The sequence below is a fragment of the Euprymna scolopes genome, chromosome 11 (assembly GCF_053919585.1).
Source record: "Euprymna scolopes isolate OS-2025 chromosome 11, ASM5391958v1, whole genome shotgun sequence".
NCBI lineage: Eukaryota > Metazoa > Mollusca > Cephalopoda > Sepiida > Sepiolidae > Euprymna > Euprymna scolopes.
The window spans coordinates 79,194,716-79,214,871 of NC_136492.1; the positions used below are offsets into that span (position 1 = coordinate 79,194,716).

The following is a 20,156-nucleotide window of genomic DNA, read 5'->3' on the forward strand; positions in this document are numbered from 1 at the left end:
GTTACAGTTTAGAGATACTTACAGAAGTAGGTTTTTGTTTCTTATATTAAAGCTTTTTCCCCAGTGCAGTTTCACATGTACAAAGCAACTGTTTAATGTTTTTTTTTTTGATTAAACTTGTTAATGTATTTCATTTTTACTAAAACATAGCTAAAGTAAAAATAAGTTTGATTTATAGTTTTGTTAAATGAAATTAAAGTGTAAACAATAAAAATATGTTTGATATACAGCAATGTTGATTAGATAATAATCTAAAATATCCTTATACAGAATTTAATTTCCATTTTTCTGTAAATTTCTATTGAATTTTTAATCTTTAACATGACAATATAGTAGAACAGTAGTTTCTTCACTTTTGAAGTGCATCACCTAAATCATGATAAAGTGGTTAGCGAGAAACCACAGTATTCGATTTCAGCATCATAATTGTCTGTTCCTCATCAACAAAATATTTTTTGTTTGCTTATACAAACAATATTACTTGTTTCATTTAATAAAACAAGCTTTTAAAAAAGCCTGTTTAAAAAGAAAATTAAAATAATTACAAAAATATATCCACTATCATGCATTTCTGTTTCTTTGTAAAACAAACACGAAAGTAAAAAGATACCTTAACAAGGCTAAAGAAATATGATTGCTTAATAAATTTTAAAGTTTCCTACAAAAAATGTCTTGTATGATTAAAAAATTAAATTACTGTACTTTTCAAAAATACAAAAATGTTTGATTTTTTTTTATATAACATGATTGTGATAACCTATTTGCAAAAAGTTACTCTTATCGCTCTTGAGGTTTCATTTATTTTATTTAAAAAAAAAATAGAGATTATAATATCTGCAAAAGGATGTCTTTACTTGTAAAGCTATTTTCATATTTTGTTTATTCATTCTTTTATTTCTTCATGATGATCTTCTAAATTAGAAATGTTTTGTTGTCAGTCGAATGGCTTTTCTGACAATGTCTGTTACCTATCGACTCACATCCATAAATAAGTATACGTGTACATTCATGAAAAGTACAGTTTCTCTACTGAACTATCCTGTCGGTGGGGCTATGAATTCACTGACTGCAGCCCTATGCAAAAGGTACATTTGTCTTTCTAATTATTTTTAATTATTAATTTGGTCTGAGGATGAAATTTTTTCCAATCAAGATGACTTTACGTGCTTGAAGAGTCTGAGATAAGTTTATGTGCTAAATTATATATTTCTCTCATGTATAAAGAATTGCTTTGACATTTTGCCTTTTTCATGTTTCAGTGTGATTTTATCATAACAGTAAAATCATTAATAATTCTCCACTTTTTGTTCTCCCCAATCCACATTAGGCTTTACAATGTTTTCTAAGAGTAATGATCCCACTCACACTGTAAAATTTTATATTTGACAACTTTATTTGGCATTAAACAACCCATAGATGGTTGATATGCTGTTAAAAATCAAATCAATCTCTACTGGATATTCCTTAATGAATGATGGAATCGTACAACTATTTCTGGATCTCTTTTCAGATGTCTGAAAATGGTAACAGTAGTATTGAAGAATAAACAGGAATAGTTCTTCTATTACATTGTGTCGGTCTCATAGGTTCTTGAGGAGCAATATTTAGGACAACTTTTGTATAACTTAATAAAAATTACTTATACTCTCCTCCTCCTTTTTAGATTCATACAAATTAAATAATTACAGAAGATAAATTAAAGTATTACTAAATAAATTTTTTTCTCATTTATTTAAAAGAAACTTAAGGGTCGTGAGATCCATTGTGAACAAGCTATCCTCCCTCAAGCTATGGAAATGAGGAGTCGTGGTCCCCCACCATCACGAGGAGGTCGTGGTCGATCTTCTTTATTACTCAGAGCAGCAAGAGAAAAATTGTCCCGAGCAAGACGTGGAGGATTTGCTTTGAAGCCAATTCGTGGAAGACCTTTGCAAACGTAAGTAATTTTGTCTCTTTTCTCTTAAAGATATCACATTTTTAAAAAGTTTTTGTACAAGATATCTGAAAATGAAACCTTATGAGAATTCAATTTTGAATTTTATTAAAAAAAGATCATTTGCTTACTAATCTTTATTTCATTTGAAATCTTCAGGGTTATTTTTTAGTTGAGCACAATATTATAAGGTGGTAATCATATTTGGTTATTTTGGTGATTAGTTTTGAGTTATCTGCTTTGCCATATTTTAAAATATATATATATATATATATATTAGAGGAATCCTATGAAGTAACATGTTTTTAAAGATTGATATACATTAAGTAATAAAAAATAACACTGATCATCTTGATAAAGAATGAAAAATCAAATTCTGTCAATTTTTCATTCCATTTAAAAACTGTTCTATTGATAATTAACTGAGAAAAGCATATTTCAAAAGAAAATTCCAATATAAAAACTGTTTGATGATTGAATTTTTAAAACAAATGGAAAACTCCAAATTTCTAAATTATTTTGCCTTCTTGTTGCTTAGTAAATTCACAAGAGCTGAGTCTGTTTATAAACACGATTGAATTGTTTTCATTGTTTCATTTTCTAGTTGTATTCTTTTTCTTATCTATGTTGTATTATTTTCAGTTCATTCAGAGGTGGACCTCCAGGTCGATTACGACCTACAGGTCGAGGTGGTGGACCACCTGGGCACTTTTCTCCTCCACTTGGAAATCGGGGACCACCATCTCCACCTCGTCACATGACTTCTCGAAGTATTTTCAGAGACTCCTCTCGAGGTCCACCAATGTCATCAAGAGGACCAAGAGACCTTTCTCCTCCGCCAAGACGAGGCCCACCCCGAATCATGGAATCTCCACCCAGAAGATCCAGTTTTGGTAAGTTGAAACTCTTTTTCATTTCAAGTAATGTTCATTTGGCTCCAAATCAACTTAGACATTTTCTAAGAGTTAAGTAAAATTTGTAAAATGATTTTTTTCTTTTCTAAGATAACTTGGACAATGCTGTATAAATTGATTATTTAATCTTGGAGACAACAATATAAAGATAAATAACCATAGACACTGAACGAAGCATTTCACTTGTTGATATACATTTTAAACTTTAAAAGACATGAAATAGTTAAAGTGTGATTAATCAGTGGAAGTAGAAATACTGAAATTGGAAATGGGGGTTTTTTTTTTTTTTTTTTTTTTTTGCTCCTTTTGCTTTTTCATAAAACAACTTTTCTTCCATTAAATTTTAAAAAGAAAAATGAATTTTTTTGAATAAATATCTCAAAAGGTTCTGGTAATAAAATTAAAATTGATAAAGCTGTCGTAAAATAATAAAAAAAATAATTAATTTTTCCTATAAAATCTGCCATTTGTTTTTTCCCCTCCTTCATGATCGGATAGATTGAAACTGTTTTCGATTTTGTAATGATTTAAATTTTCTTTCTTTCTGATGTGACAAAAAATCAAGTCTGTATCGGATAATCCACAGCCAAATTCGTACTGTTTCTGTTATTTCACGTCAGTCTCAGTCGGGCTCACATATCGTTTCTAATGTATTCAAGTTTCGGCAGCTGTTGCTGCTATTGTTTTTAATTTTAGCATTCTACTTTGGGTATTTCCCAATTTTCCTTTCTTTCCAGATAATGAACTGTACAATTCTCCGTCACATTATTGGAAAAAGTCAGGTAAAATGCACATAGGTCACTTTTGGGAGGGGGAAGAAATATTTGATTTATTGTACACAATATGAAAATTCAACCCTCTCCTCTTGCATATTACCTCGTTAAGTTTTTAGATTTTTAATGTATGGTATGTTAAACAAACTAGATTTGTCAATCCTCATTTCCTCCATATATTTTTTTATGAACACCGAATGTAATTTGATTTTGTATTTTTAATCATTAAATATTTAGTTTTATTTGCTCACTTCAATTCATTTTTATTTCTGCTTTTTTAAAAATCTTGCACATATCTTGTTTTTGAAAATTTCAAATCTGCATTTTAAGAAAATACAAATTTTATTTGTTATTCTTTACATTTGCTGTTGACATTTGGATCGCTTGCCTTTTCACGCTTTTTATGCTTTTAAAAACATTAAAAGTTATTTGACTTATTTGTGAGGATGTTTGAAAGACTTAAATGTTTTTTTTGGTAGGATCATGTTCCAGCAAAATGATAAATGATACGAGTTGCAGAAACAATTGTTTGCTCTCGATTATGAAATAATTTTTGTAGATTGACATCCTGAGTGCTGTTACGTCTGAGAATTAGATTAAATCTTACATGGCTGTTACATCTACGTGGTTTATATTCTACTTGAGTTTTAGTGACCATGTCTTAGCCATTATATATCCTTGTAGTATGTCAGTAGCTATTCTTTAATGAACTGATTTTTTGATGTATACACTAGACAGATCATGATTGTAACTGGGACATACAAAATTAGTGCCATATTCTTGGCATTAAATAAATCTAATACTTTTTCCAAAAGATTCGTTATCATTCTACCAAATAGTTGAAAATAAAATTTTGAATTTGAGGAATTGTGTTATTTCCATTCACGAATGGAATTCTGTTGGTGTCTATGTGGCCAGCTAGTGAGGTGATTCTGGGTTCAGACTATTTAAAGAGCTTTAGTATAGCGATTATCTTACCATTATTTTTATATATTTAACTGTTTACTTTTGCTAGTCCAATATAAGTAAGCTCTAAGTTGTTTGGCTTTAGATATTCCCACTTTAATAAAAGTATTTTCCAACTCCTGAATTAGTTCCATATAGAGTCTATGAAGATACATGAGGCAACACTATTATAAATAGTTGAACCCCTATTTATTTGCAAAACAAATATCTGTTGCTGATACCTTTTTGCCGTGTGTATTCCCTACTGATGACAGCTATTTATTATTTTCTTAAAGCCTGGTTATCTCCCTTGTTATCCTTTTTCCCCCCCACTTGGAAGAACCAGATTTTTATCTCCCCCTTATTACTTCCTGCAAGCTTTCATCATATCTTTTTAAATTTAATTGAAATACCTTTGTTGTTAATTAAATTCTATGAGCAACTTATCAAAATTGAAAATGAAAATCTTTAGACATTGAATTTTCAAGTATGACTTGTTGAATCCTCATCAAATGAAAATCAGGTAAGGTATTATATATAAAACATATTTAATTCACAGAATTAGTCAGAATTGGGGTGAATTTGATAGTGATGTTTCTTTTAAAGTTTACCGCTATCTTGCAGGTAGGGGAGACCGACTGTCAGTGGGTGTACCTGAAAGAGTGGCTTTAAGAAGCAGAGATTTTGCACCATCTCCACCTCGTGAAATAAGAAGAGATTATAGAAATGAGAGGTCAGTATCTACAATCCTCCTTGTCATCCTAAATATATTCATGCCCGTTTTATAAGAAATGGTTAGACATTAATAAAAATTAAAAAAAAAATTTCTCTTTCTTTTAAACTAGCATTTCAGCCTGGCGTTGTCCGGGTGTTTGGAGGTGTATGTTGAAAAAAAAAAAAAAAGCAGTTAATTTTTTAAAAACTTTGACCCCTATTATGACCCTTTAACATTTATTGTTTGGGGCTCAAATCAAGTTAAGTTAGTTCCATGTCCATCGAACCTATATCTAAAATTTCAAGTGTTTAGACTTAAAATTGTCGGAGTTTGGTAGAGTTCTCAAAGGTCAAATTGTTGAACTTTGACCCCTTAACAGCCAAATTTCTGGACGAAAACCGATCACAAAGATTTTCCCAAATCTCAGTACCCTGTATATCAGATTTCGAGTCTGTAGACTGAAAATTGGCAGTTATTGCGTAGGGAAATGTACAGACACACACAAACACGTTCACTTTTATAGATATGTAGACTTCACTCATCTATTGTTTAATGATAGAAAATTAAAATTTTATAAGATTGTGCTATGTAATATTTTTTATTTACAATCATTTAAATTTGAAAATGTTTATATCAAAAGAATATTTTATTTGTTATGAGATGCATCATTTTGAAGTTTTTTCTATTGAAGTTTTTCTGTTTTTAGAGAATTTCGAGAATACAGTCCTCGAGAATTTGATCGTCCTTCATTCCGTGAAAAAATATCTTCTAGGTAAAATGTTGACTTTCTCTTCAATCTGTTTGCATATTTGTCCATTTAAATGAATTTTTTTTAATGAAAATCAATTTGCATAGTTGAGTAAACAAATTTTCTTTCAATCTTTATGAAAATTATTGAAGTTTTTATTGAATGTCATTTGTTTGCAGGGATTATTTATCTGATAGAGACCTTGGAAGTTCACGATCAAGTCGTGATTATATCTCTTCACGATATGATGACCTGGACCGAGAATATTCCAGTCGAGAATTCATATCTCGAGATCATGCTCCGTCAAGCAGGGGAAACCGATCTTATGGGACCAGCAGGTAAGTCGATATTTTAAAATAACGTTTTGACAGATAATCTGTAATTGGAAGATATGTGCTCTAATCAGTCTTCATCTTTGGCTCCAAATCTATTAACTGATTTCATGGAATTCTGAATATTAATTGATAATACCTTAAAGACAGTTGTCTGATATGAGTTTTTTTTTTTTATCTTAGGGATGCTGGTCGTAGTTTTGTTAGCCATGATTATGAGAGAGGTGGTCTCTCTCCTCGTGAATACGATTCATACAGAAGTTATGGTAAGTGAAACATTTTTTATAAATACCTCATAAATTTCTAAAAAGAATAATTTTTAATTCTTTAAAAACGAAATGTAATTCTATAAAATGAAGAAATCCTTCTAAAATGTTTTTTTAGTACAATTTTTGAAAATAATTTCTAATTAATATTTGTCATTTTAAAAAAAATATTTTTAATATCTCAAATCTTTAGCTAGTGCCTTTTACAAAATATTTGTAATTCATCCAATTGAAATATTTTTCTTTTATTGATAAATTCCAATATAAATTGTCTGTTTTTTAAGGGAAACTCTCCTAATTAGTTTGCTTTTTATTTTTTCACACCAAAAAACATTTCTGCATTCATTCTTTGATTTCAAAGCATATTGAAACATTCAGATTTGTTTCTTAAAATGATTAATTTCAAGTTTTATTATTGGATTTGTATAAAAACATTGCATTTGAATGTTTTGTTTTTTCAAGCTGGGTATGTAGAAATACCTGGTTCATTATCCAGATGCACAGACAATCACACTTGGTGAAATGGACCCTTATATCTTATTAGATCAACCATCTGGGAGCATAAAACTCTCATATCAGGTTGACATCAAAGTTCTTGTGGTTTTTAACTTAAATTCAGATGTACATATCTCTGCTCAAACAAAAATTTATTGATCGGAATAAACACCGTCAGAATCAACAAACTTTTGCCAACGCAAAACAAGTGCATTTATGCCAGTAATCTTAAAATCTTGCATTCTGGTAGAAATGAAGTCGCTGAAGGTGTTTTTGATATCGCTTAGGTTTTTGAAGCATTTCTAATGCAGAAAGTTGTCGAAATGCTTGAAAAAGTGGTAATCGGTAGGTGAAAGGTCTAAAGAGTATCGCAGATGAGGCAAAGTTTTATAGCCCAATTCATTCAACTTCTGTAGGGTCAGTTTAGCAACATGCAATTGGACATTGTCGTGGAGGAGAATTGGACCTTTTCTGTTGACTAATGCTAGGTGTCGTTAAAGTTTCTGATGCATTTCATTTATTTGTTGACAATACTTTGCCGCCGTAATGGTTTTGCCTGCATTCAAAAAAATAATGGAGGAGTCTGGTCGCAGATCACCAAATAGCATGATCTTCTTTTGGTGCAACTCTGGCTTTGGGAAGTATTGTGGAATTTTGTCGGCATTTAACCACTGAGCTGAGCATCGCCGGTTGTCATAAAAAACCCACTTTTTATCGCAAGTCACAACCCAGTCGATAAACAAGTTCTTGTTGCGTAATTGAAGGGAAGATGACATTTGATAATGGCATTTATTTTGGTTGTCATTCAATTCGTGAAGCACTCATTTATCAAGTTTTTTTTGTCTTTCTAATCTCTCAAGTGGTTGAAAATCGTATATATTACATCTAATTTAGAAGCAAGTACTCGAACAGTTATGCGTGAATTGGCTTCAACTAAGGATCTTAATTGATTGTCAACATCCGATGGCTGACCACTAAGCTCATCATCTGCAAGACTCTTGTCACCACCACAAAATTTCTTAAACCACCATTGTGTTGTGCATTCAGTAATAGTTCCTTGGCTAAATGCTTTATTGATATCGCGAGCTGTTTCAGCAGCTTTTTGGCCTAGCTGAATTGAAATAAGAAAATTGTGCAAATTTGCTTTTTTTCCATCTTGTATTCAACGTTCTAAAAAGAAGACATAATCATTTTAAAACGATTGTAATTTAAACGATTAGATAGTGAAGAACTCTCTTGAAAATCATAAAGTAATGGTATTATAATTAAAACTTATTTGAAAATACATCATTTGAAATTAAAATTAAAAATTCCACAAGAACCTTGCCAACTTAATATAAAACTTGCACATTACATTATGCCTTTTCATTCATCCTAAGTCAAGCCTTGTAAAAGGAGTAAGTGACATGCATGTTGTACAAGCACACAGCATTGGTCACCTATTTGTACACCCGTACACCCATATTGATGAAGAGTAGAAAATACATCATGGATGTACTTTTGTCATTCCCAGTAACCTTCACTTCTTCTACTGTTTTTTTCGTCCTCCCTTCCAAGAATGATATTTCTGACAAAGGCGGGGGAAATGCTGTTCCTTGGGTCAGTTTTTGATTTGTATTAGCCATGTGTGGAAATAACTTGACAAAAATTTATTTCTCTACCTTTGGTATTATGTTACTAATAAGGGTGCTAGAGGTAAACGTTTTATCCAGGATAACATCAGCTGCCTGATTGTCCAAGGACCTGAATCTTGAAGTAACTTCTAAGGATGTTGTCCTCTCAGCAAATGCATAATACTGAGATTATTGTATTGTCATTTGGTAAATGAAGTCTGGACCATGCAGTAGTTTCCGGAGAGGCCTCACAATGCTGTATTTGTGGGAATTGCTACAGCTTTTCTATCTTACATGGTTTATAAAAATAATGCTTACTCAACCTTTTCCAGAAAATTTTTGTAATCCAACCTGAAAAGGCCAGTTACAAACATCGTTACTAATCCCCATTGTGTTGTCTCCATTCACCTAACAAACTCATTAACCCTTATCCTTGAGTGCATATGAGCAATGCTGATAAAACAAAGTGCATTTTAAAATTAGATGTAATTAGTTTTTTATTTATTTAATGAAAAAAATATTAAAATCCTTGTTTTGGGTGTGGTTTCTCTCTCTCTTTCTGTGTTTTTCTTGGTTAAAAATAATAAATTACTTCACATTTGACAAAATAAAAAATTATGAAAAACATAAAAGCATGTAAAATTATAGGTGTTATCACCATTTTAATATTTCATAGTTTATTAAAACTATGAGTTGATCAAAAAATGAAACTTGTGAAAAAACGAGACATTTTCAACTTTCAGCAACATTCATTCTTTACATCTATAAATCAGTCCATGAGAAATCTCTTTACCGAATGACAAAAGAACAAAAAAAGAAATTCTTCAAAGTGAACCTGTGTGCCTTCATTTAGTCAGGAATTACTAATAAAAGCAACTGATTTTTTTACCCAACAAAGTTTCATTCAAAAACAAATTCTTTTCATTCTGTGAAATCATTATAAATATTAAAAACTTCCGTATTAGAGTTTAAACCTGTTTTGTTTTGAGATCCATTTTATTTCTTTTTGTGTGCACATCCGTTCCTTTAAAAAAAGGACAATTCTCTTTGTGAGTTGGTTGAGACCTCATGTTGAGAATGACTTGCACATTAAGATAACGAATGAACTTTTATATTTTATCAAATAATATATCTTTTAGTAAAGAGTGGAGGATTGTACAAACTATTAAAATGTAATTTATGGTAATGCCTGTAATTTTACATAGCCTTATATTTTCCATAAGGCTATTTTTTTGTCAAATGTGAAGAAATTAATTTCTTTAACTAAAAGATTTCTCTTTTTACCATCATGAAGTGTGTGTGTGTGTGTGCAGATTTAATGGAAAAGAGTATATTTTGAACAGAATGTAGGAATAAGGTAATGTAATCATATACACATATATATAAAAAAAAAAAAGATGCACTTGTTTGTGATGAAATTTAATACTTTCATTGGATGTTGTTTTTATTTATTTCTTGACCAGAATTTGTTGAAAAAAAATGAACAAACTTTTCTTTTTTTTTTTTTTTTTCAAATTTATTTTATTTATTTACTTATTTATTTATTTTTTTTTTTTTGAGACTTTGTACTTTCTAGCAGAAAATATTTCAGTTTAAAAGAAGTTAAAAATGTTTTTAGTTTAAATTTATTTTATGGAATTCATCTGTGTTGGCAATCCAAATGTTGCTGCTGCTGACTACTTTTTTTTTTTTTTTGCATGATTGCAATCCGGTTGAAGCTATTCTTGCTCTAATACAGACCTGTGTAGAACTCAGTTTGAGAATTTATACTAATCATGACTGGATGGCTTCTATCACTTGAAATAAGAGTGCCTAATGACTGCTGAACCGATTTGCTCAAGATTTGGGAGAACTTGCAACTGGATAGAAATAGAAAATCCTCTGGATATGTGTTATAAAAATAGTGGACAATTTTCATGATCACTTTACCAAAAGTAAAAGTACCAACACTGTTTTTAATCTCATCTAAACTGAATTGGTTTGAGTGAATCGATATACCAAGATTATGAACTTTTTAATAAATGAGAAAGGAAGGTATCCACAGAAAACTTGGATTATCTGCAATTTGAACCAAAACCTGTACCCTCGAATGAACTGACACTCTGAAGAGATGCTTTGAAAGAAGTGATAAAAATGTTCATTGCTAAACAAAACTTTAAAGCAAACAATGATGATAATGACTAATGAACAAATGAAGTTTTGTTTTTTGTTTTAATGTTGAAAAATTCTTTATTTTCAGGCTTTTTATTTTTACTAGGATGCTTGTAATTACATAATTTACAAAAGAAAATGTTTTGCTTGCCAATATTTGATGGATTAAAAAATTCAACTTTTGCGTTTCAAATTGAAATATGGAAACAATGTTAATAATACAAAATCTTCTAAAAAAGAAAACAAAAATGTTGGACACGGAATTCTAAATGATGAATTAAATGCCAACAGTCGAGAATTTGGATGGATTCGGCTTTTTGCGTCTGGATGAAATACCATCTGAAGTGGCCAGTACTTAGATTTAAGAAAACATCTCTCATGTTAGGAGACTGTATTTTTTGTTGTGATAAATTTTTTCCTTTTTCTTAATTGTAGGGTTGTAAAAACTAATAATACCATGTTTTTTTTTTTGTTAATGATACAAACTATGCACTAGATATCAAAACCATATTTGAGGTTTGTAAAGCTTTTTATGTTTAAATTTTTTTTGGTTCTATTTGTGCTGTACTTGTCTTTTAGTTATATTTCACCTCTTTGGTCTTCCCTCCCTTTCTCATGACCAAATTTTTAATCTGGTTTGAGATTTCATTTTTGTGAATCTTCCTCTGTGCGTGTTGTGTGTCAATAATTCTAGGAATAAACTTGCTGAAATAATTCGCAAATCCCTCAAATGCTTACAATATTAGTATGCTTGTTGGAGACATATTTTTTGCTGTAGATATGGGTCTAGTTTTCAACTCTTTTCAGCAATTGTGTACTCCTAAGTTAATTTGTTAAAAAATTGTATTCATCAATGCTTAGCTTAAAGCCACAGTCTTTCATTTTATTAAATACCATTTTCATATGTTCAATGTGTTTTTGATTTTTATTAAAAACTGTAAAATTAAAATCAGTCAACATGGTATTCATAAAAAAAATTCCTGGTGCTACTGTTATACCAATAGACAATCTATTAAATTTGTATGAATTTTTGTGTTTACAGTTAAAAGATTCTGTATGTTTATATGATAAATCAAGATTTTTTTTTCTCCAATTAATTTCTTTAGAACGGGGTCGTGGGTAATTGTAAGGATTTAAATAATCATTCAGTCTAGTTTAGTTGTCACAAACTCGCATTATTTTTTCTACTAAACAGTCCAATTCTTTATCAATTATTTCTCAATCTGCAAAGAGCACTTGTCTTCTTGGTTAAAAAATCGTTTCTGCATTATTTTTTAATTCAAATGTCTTAGAGCATATTCATACACCTTTAGAAAAAATGTTGGGAAAATTTGATTGAAGTTTCGTTTTTTTTTTTTAATTTTTTTTTTATTTGAAGCTTCCTATACACTATTACAAAACATTTATTGGTAGGTTGTATAAATCAAATGACTCCATCCTGTTGTGAGTAGGTTTTCAGATGAATCCATAATAAATGCTTTGTTTAATTTTTTTTTATAAAAAATGATATGTTTACATAACATTCACCTACAAAATTAAATTTTTTAAAAATTATTCCATAGCTTATTTTCAAAAAGTAATTAGCATTGCTCTGTCAATTTTTTTTTTAATCAACATTAACTTTATCAAATCAGATTTTGTCTATTTGAACTTCAATCATTTCTGTCTTCCTTTCTTTATATAAGTGAATTTAACTGTATTCATGACAATAATTCATCTTCAAAGAAAATGTTTTACATCTTTCTCCAATTTTTTAAGTTTAATAGCATAAATTTATTTTCCGCTGACAATCTTAAGTGATATTTTGAAATATTAACTAAGAATCTTGTTCCAGTTTTGATCGGAAATTTTTTCTTGTTTGGCCATGTAGAACCATCTTTTTTTAAAGATTTTCTTGTATCTGGGAAAATATGTTTCAAATCGTGATATCTTTCTGTCTGTTACTGTCTATTGTCATTTCTCTCTTTCAAACAGTATGTTTCAAAGACTGTTTTTTATTAAATAAAACTTGGTGTTTAACACTTATAGTATTATTATAGAAATTCATGATATTGAAAATAGTATAGAATTTAAAATTTATTTTTCCATATTTGCATCAAAGTTATAATTCTAGTATTGACAACCCTACTTGATTAGGTTTAATATAGTTTTAAGTTGTCTCCTATTCAATCTGATGAATATTATTAAGAATTGTCAGACAAAAAATTAATTTTGTAAATGTTTTCAATCACTAATGGAATTGATTTTCTTTCAACAAATTGTTCATATCTTTGAAAATGGCTGTTATGTGAAAGCTAACATTTTTTTTTTATATACAAGTCAACAACGTTCTAGTATATCTTGTGAATTTTAGGTCCTCGTGACTCCCCGGGCCCAAACAGAGGACCACCGTCTCGCAGCTATTCTTCATATGGACCGACTACCAGCACATCCCGTACCTACATATCTAGCAGTTCACGTGGAGGCGGCCCACCAGTATCCTCCAGAGGGCCTCCAATATCTTCAAGAGGACCACCTATTTCCTCTCGAGGTCCTCTTCTGTCAAGAAGAGGCTCCATGGGTAGTGAACCTCGTGGTGGCGAATATAGCCGTGAAATGTATTCTACAGGAAGCAGACGTCCTGCTCCACATGATGCACGTGGACCTCCAACAAAGCGCCCTCGTGGACCTGACGGGCCTTCTCGAAGCGGACCTCCTCCTTTCCGACGTTAAAACTGTTATCCTAGCTATATTCCATATCAGAAGATTTCCTAAAAGAACAATCGTCATTTGTTGGAATTTTCTTCATCTTCATTTAACATAATCATTCTTTCATTGCTTTATTGGAGTAATCAACTGGCAGTCCTGCTCCTCCCTCTTCCCCATGAACTTTTGACTTTGGGTTTATACCACTTCAACTTCAGAAATTAGTTTACTACAATATGTATCTGTCACCAACAGATGGAAAACTACTTTCAAGCATGGAAATATAACTTTAGCAATGTGAAACAAATAGATAAAAAACAAACAATTTTTAAACATTTGTACTGAAGTTTAAACCACTTAAAAGAAACTGATTCATTGCTTTTTATTTATTCAGTCAAAAACTGCCTATAAACTGCCAATCCATCTGATGTTATACAGAAAAAACCCAAAATGATGTTTCTCATTTGTATATGCTAATTTAGCCTTTTCTTTTAATTTTGTCTTTTTAGTAAACTCGTTAAAATATGTTGGCCTTCATTTTCTCAATTTTTAGTCACTTTTGGTGTTTGCAATTTTGTTTACATTTTTAATTTTAAGAAATATTTAATAATCGAATCACCTGTAAATTATTTCTAACATTCTCTAAAAGAGATGAGTAATAATTAATATGAATTTGTTGAAATAAAAACAATTTGAAGATATGGACAAAATGGCCTCCTTTATTATCCAATACTGTTTAATGGGATTTGAGCCTGCCATGTTTGGATGTCTTTTCTCAACTACAGATCTTTGTAGTAGAAGAAGCATTTAACTGTTGCTATAGTCTGATGCTGAATTTCAATCCAATCAAAATAACAAATTGAAAAGACTCAAAGAGGAAACTTTCCATACAAGTGAATCACTATTAAAAAAGCAAATCTTTGAAAACAGGATCTGACAAATGTCTAAAAGGAAATGTCAAAAAGTTTTGATTGTTGTATTTCAATAATAAATCAAAGAAAACTAATCTTCCTCTCTTTTTGTACTTAAGAATCACATTCTTAAAACTGGACAAAACCCAACTATTCTGAGTACAGATTTTCTTTTTCTCCTAGTTTTATCTAATTACTTTACTACTACAGCCCATAATTTTTTTTCATACTGAAAAAGAAAACCTCATTTTCTCTAAGTTTAAATTATTTGAAAGTTAATTAATATTTCTAAAATTGTGGAAAATGAAATCTTTTCCCAAATCTTCTTTGCTTTCATTCCAGCTGAATGAGGTAGCAATTCATGTCAACAATGTTCAATTGTTGTTTAACATTTTGTCTATCAGAAATGGATAAATCCCTTGTTCAACCAACAAAAAAAAGCTAATCTTGCAAAGAAAAATGTACAGATGAATTATGCTGTGCAAGCCAGATTTTTATTAAAGGAAACCATTTTGATTTCAACTTTTACAGGAATTTACAAGCAATTGCTTTGTTTCCAAATAATAATAATAATAAAAATCTAATATTATGGACTGAAATAATGTGTGCTTTCTAATTGGAAAGAATGCCATTGTCACATTTTATTTTTCCCAAATCAAAAAGATTAAAAATTCTTTTCTGTTCATTCAATAAGTACTATGAAAATACAAGGTAGACATTTTTTCTTTAAAATAGAAATAATTTCTTTACTCACTGTGGAAATGATTATTAGTAATTTATTGCAGCTAACAAATCAGCTGTTGTTCAATCCAACCAATTTGATCTTGGAACCAATTTAATAATTCTCAATATGTATCAATGTTGAAAATTGATTAAAATATTTTATATAATTTTAAATCTTGAAAATCTTTTGCTTTCATTGGTTGGGCTTTTATGTTTACTTATGAAATTTCCAATAATTAACTACTATCTCCAGCTTTTTTTTTTTAATGCTTTTCTTTACAACTAAATTGAATAAGCATTACCAATTTTGTTTGGGAAAAATGTCTCTGGCTTTCTCTTTGTTCTACCATTAGAAGTAACATTTTCCAAAAAAAATTTCAACTAAAAAAAAAAAAAACAGATACAAGATCAGATAAAAATTGTTATCAATCAATTGCGATGATTATGAAAAGGTCTTTTCCTCTGATGTGTATAGCATGGTTTTATTACACATTTAAATCGATTAAACAGCAAAGATATATAAGAATATGAGGAATACTCTGCATTTGAAATGATCTTGCAAATATCAACAAAATCAAAAGCCTTTGTTTCAATTCAACTTGAATTCACTTTTATGTGAAATTATTTATGAAGCTGTAAATGGCCACAAATGACAACTTTTAAAAAGGAACAAAATTTGAGCAAAAAAAATTGAATGTTAAACAAATTGAAAAAGAACATCCATACTAAATTTTTAAACAACTTAGACAAACTGATCCTTGTTTATTTATTCAGTCAAACTATATATGAACTGCTAATCCATCTGACATGGCAAAGAAAATCTTAAATCTGATGCTTGTCATTAACACATGTTAATTTAGCTTTATCTTTTAATTTTGTTATTTTAGTTAACTCATCAAAATGTTAGCTTTTATTTTCTTATTCTGAATGTTTCCTTTTTTTTTTTTTTTAATTCCTAGGGTTATTTTTTTACCTTTCATATATTAAATTTTTAGTCACTTTTGATGGTTGCAATTTTTTTAACTTTGAATTTCTTTTTTAAAATTTTAAACATTTAATAACCAAATCACTTATAAATTATTTCTAACATTCTTTAAGATGAGTAATAATTAGCATCAATTTGTTGAAATAAAAACAATTTGAAGATATGAAGAAAATGATTTCTTTGATTGTCCAACACTGTTTAATGAGATTTGAGCCTGCCATGTTTAGATGTCTTTTTTTTTTTTTTTTACATAGGCATCACCACTTATCAAGGCCAAGAGGCCACTCAAGGATAAGGGTTAAAGAGTGTACAGTAGAAATTGGACAACATAGTAATCATTAGTAATGAAAATTTGGTAAATTTGATAACTTATATAGAATGGCTCATCAAGAACTTATTTACGTTAGACTTGAACACAACCATATTGTAGTCAGCCGGAAAGCCGGAAAGCAGGAAAACGGAAGACAATTCCACAGGCGTGCAGTTCTAAGAAAGGAGCTTTGTTCATGGAATCTACGTTTAGGTTTATACACAGATAAAGAGTGGGGGGAATTATTGATAGTGTGTATAGCTAGACGAGTGTTTCTTGTGAAAGTTTGGCGAGGGGAGACCATAGATTGAAGCTCAGTCGAACACTTTCCATGAAAATAACGATACATCAGAGACAAACTCGCAACATCTCTTCTGTGAGATAGAGGTTGCAAGGAAGAGAAAAGGACATCTCCTACGAGGCTACGAAGTCTATTTTGAACTCTATCAAGGCAGGGCAAGTCCGTTCTAGCAGCTCCTGCCCAGATGTGGCAACAGTATTCCATCCTTGGACGTACCTGGCTCTTATATAGATAGAGAATAACATCAGCAGTGAGATATTTACCGGATCGATAGAAAGATCCCACCATTTTTCCAGCGGCCTTGGCAACAGATTTGATGTACGTGTTCCATTTAAGATCAGGAGTAATGGTCAAGCCCAGAAGCTTGTCAAAACTTGAGGCCTCCTGAAGACGAGAGCCATTCATTTCAATTGATGCCAGATGTGGATCAGAATGTTGATGATGTAAAGAGAGAAGCTTGGTTTTAGATGGATTAAAAGTAACCAGCCACTCCTTTCCCCATTGTATTACGTGCTCAAGATCAGAGGAGAGAGAATTGGAGAGAACTTGGTCGTTTACTGTCTTAGATGTGGTACCATAAATGGTAGTGTCGTCAGCACAAATATCTACAAATGATGTAAGGATGTGATTTGGAAGATCATTAATGTAGATCAGGAAAAGAGTTGGGCCCAGGATGGACCCCTGAGGGACACCGGCATTAATACTGTGAGCTTCTGATTTGTGCCCCTCAACTACTACTCTTATGAACCTATCAGAAAGAAATGATTTAATAATTGAGAAGACATTTCCAGCTATACCATAGCTGGAGATCTTGTGAAGTAAACGTTTATGCCATACCCTATCAAAGGCCTTAGATATGTCAAGAGCAATTGCCCTAGAAAGGTTTTCTCCATCGAGAGATTTGCTAATCCTATGAGATATAACTGTAAGCACATCTGCTGTAGATCTAGCAGAACGGAAACCATATTGAGTGTCACTAAGAAGGTTATTTTTGTTGAGATGGTTGATTATTTGTGTATTTAACACAGATTCCAGCAACTTACTCATGACGCACAGGAGATTTATTGGCCTGTACTGAGAGGGGGATGATGATGATTTATTCAAGTACAGAACTTTGTTGTAAAATAGGAAAAATTTTAGTGTTGCTATAATCTGATGCTGAATTTCAATCTGACTACGACAACAACAAATTGAAAAGACTCAAAGAGGAAACTTTCCATACAAGTGAATCACTATTAAAAAAGCAAATCTTTGAAAACAAGATCTGACAAATGTTTAAAAGGAAATGTCAAAAAGTTTTGATTGTTGTATTTCAATAATCAATCAAAGAAAACTAATCATCCTGTTTCTTTTTGCATTTAATAATCCAATTCTTAAAACGAGACAAAACCAACCATTCGAAGTTCAGATTTTCTTTTTCTCCTAGTTTTATCTAATTATTTTACTACTACAACCCATAAATTTTTTCACACTGAACAGGAAAACCTCAGTTTCTCTAAATTTGAATTATTTGAAAGTTAATTGATATTTCTAAAATTGTGGAAGTGAAACTTTTCCCCAAATTTTCTTTGCTTTCATTTGAACTGAATGAGGTAGAGATTCATGTCAACAATGCTCAATTATTGTTTGACATTTTGTCCATCAAAAATGGCAAGGAAATTTTGTGAATCTCTGCTGTTGAACACATCCCTTTTTCAATATGCTCTTTTGGAGAATAAGAAATCCTCTGTTCAACCAGCAAAAGAAAGAAAAAACAAAAAAACAAACAATAATCAAGCAAATTAAATCCAGCATAGACGAGGTACCAGAATATATTCAAGTCAAATTTTTATCAAAAGGAAACCATTTTGATTTCAATTTTTACAGGAATTTACAAACAATCGCTTTTTTCCAAATAGATGATTCCAATAATAATAATCTAATATTATGAAGATTAAACAACAGGAATAATATGTGTACTTTTTAATTTGAAAGAAAGTCATTGTCACATTTTATTTTTCTTTAAGTCAAAAAGGACAAAAATTCTTTTCTCTCTATTCAATGAGTAAATACCATGAAAATACAAGGTACACATTTTTTGCTGTGGAACAGAAGTAATTCATTTATTCACTGTGGAAATGATTTTTGGTAATTTATTATAAATAACAAATCAGCTGTTATTCAACTCTAACCAATTTGATCTTGAAACCAATTTAATAATCCTCAAAATAGGTCAGCATTGAAACTTGATTAAAATAATTTCTATTGATTAATTTTAAATCTTGAAAATATTTCACATTCATTGGTTGGTCTTTATCTTTATTTTTACCAGTCAAACTTTTTAGCGATTAACTATTATCTATCTCCACCTCTTTGCTTTTCTTTGTGGATGAATTGAATAAGCATTGCCAATTTTGTTTGGGGAAAAATGTCTCTGGCTTTCTCTTCATGTTCTGCCATTAGAAACAAATTTCAAATGTTACCATCCTCAAAATATCAACTGAAAACAAACATGAAACCAGATGAAAATTCTGTTATCAATTGAAATCGCCATCAAAATGTATTTTTCATCTGAAGTGTATAACATGGCTATATTACATGTTAAATCAATTAAACAGCCGAGATATATAAGAATGCAGAGAATCCTCTTCATTTGAAAGATCCTCAATGAAAATGATCACAACAAAATCAAAAAACCTGTTTGTTTCAATCCAACTTGAATTCATTTACTTGTGGACTTATTTAAAATTTAATTTTTATTTTATTTTATTGCAAAGAAAAGGCAAAACAAAAGTCAAAAAATTTTTGAAAGAATTTTCTTGAAATTAATTGGAATCTTCATCTGAAACAAGCATGTATTTGATGGAATGAAAAATCCTGGAAATCTCTTGATCAGCGATCCAATGGGTAGGTATTTGAAAACTGGACGTATCTTGAAACTGGAACTCTTCTGGATAAAGTAAATTGAAACTGATTCACTGGTAGGTACTTCCATCCTTATCTATTTGATCCGCACCTGAAAACGTAAATGTGACCTCTACAATATGGCCGTATTAGATGAGTGGAATCCAATTGATACCAACATTTTGGTTGGAAAACAAGTATTCTTTTTATTCTTTAAGTATTAAATTTAAAAGATTGTTATAAAAATCTGCCTCACAATTTTTTTTTTTTTAATGGCTGAATTGAAACCTTTTCTTTATTAGTTATTTTTATTAATTCTTGGATGACTCATCTGATTACAGTCAAAGAGGTGACTCCTGTTTGTGTCAGTGTGTAATGTTTTTGCTTTCTGTTTGAAATCATCCTGTTGTCCCCTTAAGGGATTGTCGGATCTACAACAAAGGAAATAGAATTAACACCTACAACCACCACTG

General features: G+C 30.5%; 1 protein-coding gene across 4 annotated transcripts in view; it reads left to right on the forward strand.

The window, feature by feature from the left end:
* LOC145287937 (RNA binding motif protein, X-linked-like-1) overlaps positions 1 to 20,156 on the forward strand; it is a 56,267-nt gene that overhangs the window by 31,860 nt on the left and 4,251 nt on the right. Inside the window, exons 4-11 of one of the 4 annotated variants that reach the window (XM_080135890.1) lie at positions 1,740 to 1,936; positions 2,576 to 2,826; positions 3,585 to 3,629; positions 5,190 to 5,298; positions 5,987 to 6,052; positions 6,208 to 6,366; positions 6,544 to 6,626; positions 13,239 to 14,095. In XM_080135890.1, the coding sequence (XP_079992016.1) occupies positions 1,740 to 1,936; positions 2,576 to 2,826; positions 3,585 to 3,629; positions 5,190 to 5,298; positions 5,987 to 6,052; positions 6,208 to 6,366; positions 6,544 to 6,626; positions 13,239 to 13,597 (1,269 nt within the window). In that variant the 3' untranslated portion in view covers positions 13,598 to 14,095. Of the gene's footprint in view, positions 1 to 1,739; positions 1,937 to 2,575; positions 2,827 to 3,584; positions 3,630 to 5,189; positions 5,299 to 5,986; positions 6,053 to 6,207; positions 6,367 to 6,543; positions 6,627 to 13,238; positions 14,096 to 20,156 lie in introns of those variants that run through there. The other 3 variants (XR_013869230.1, XM_080135891.1, XR_013869231.1) reach the window with 3 other exon arrangements.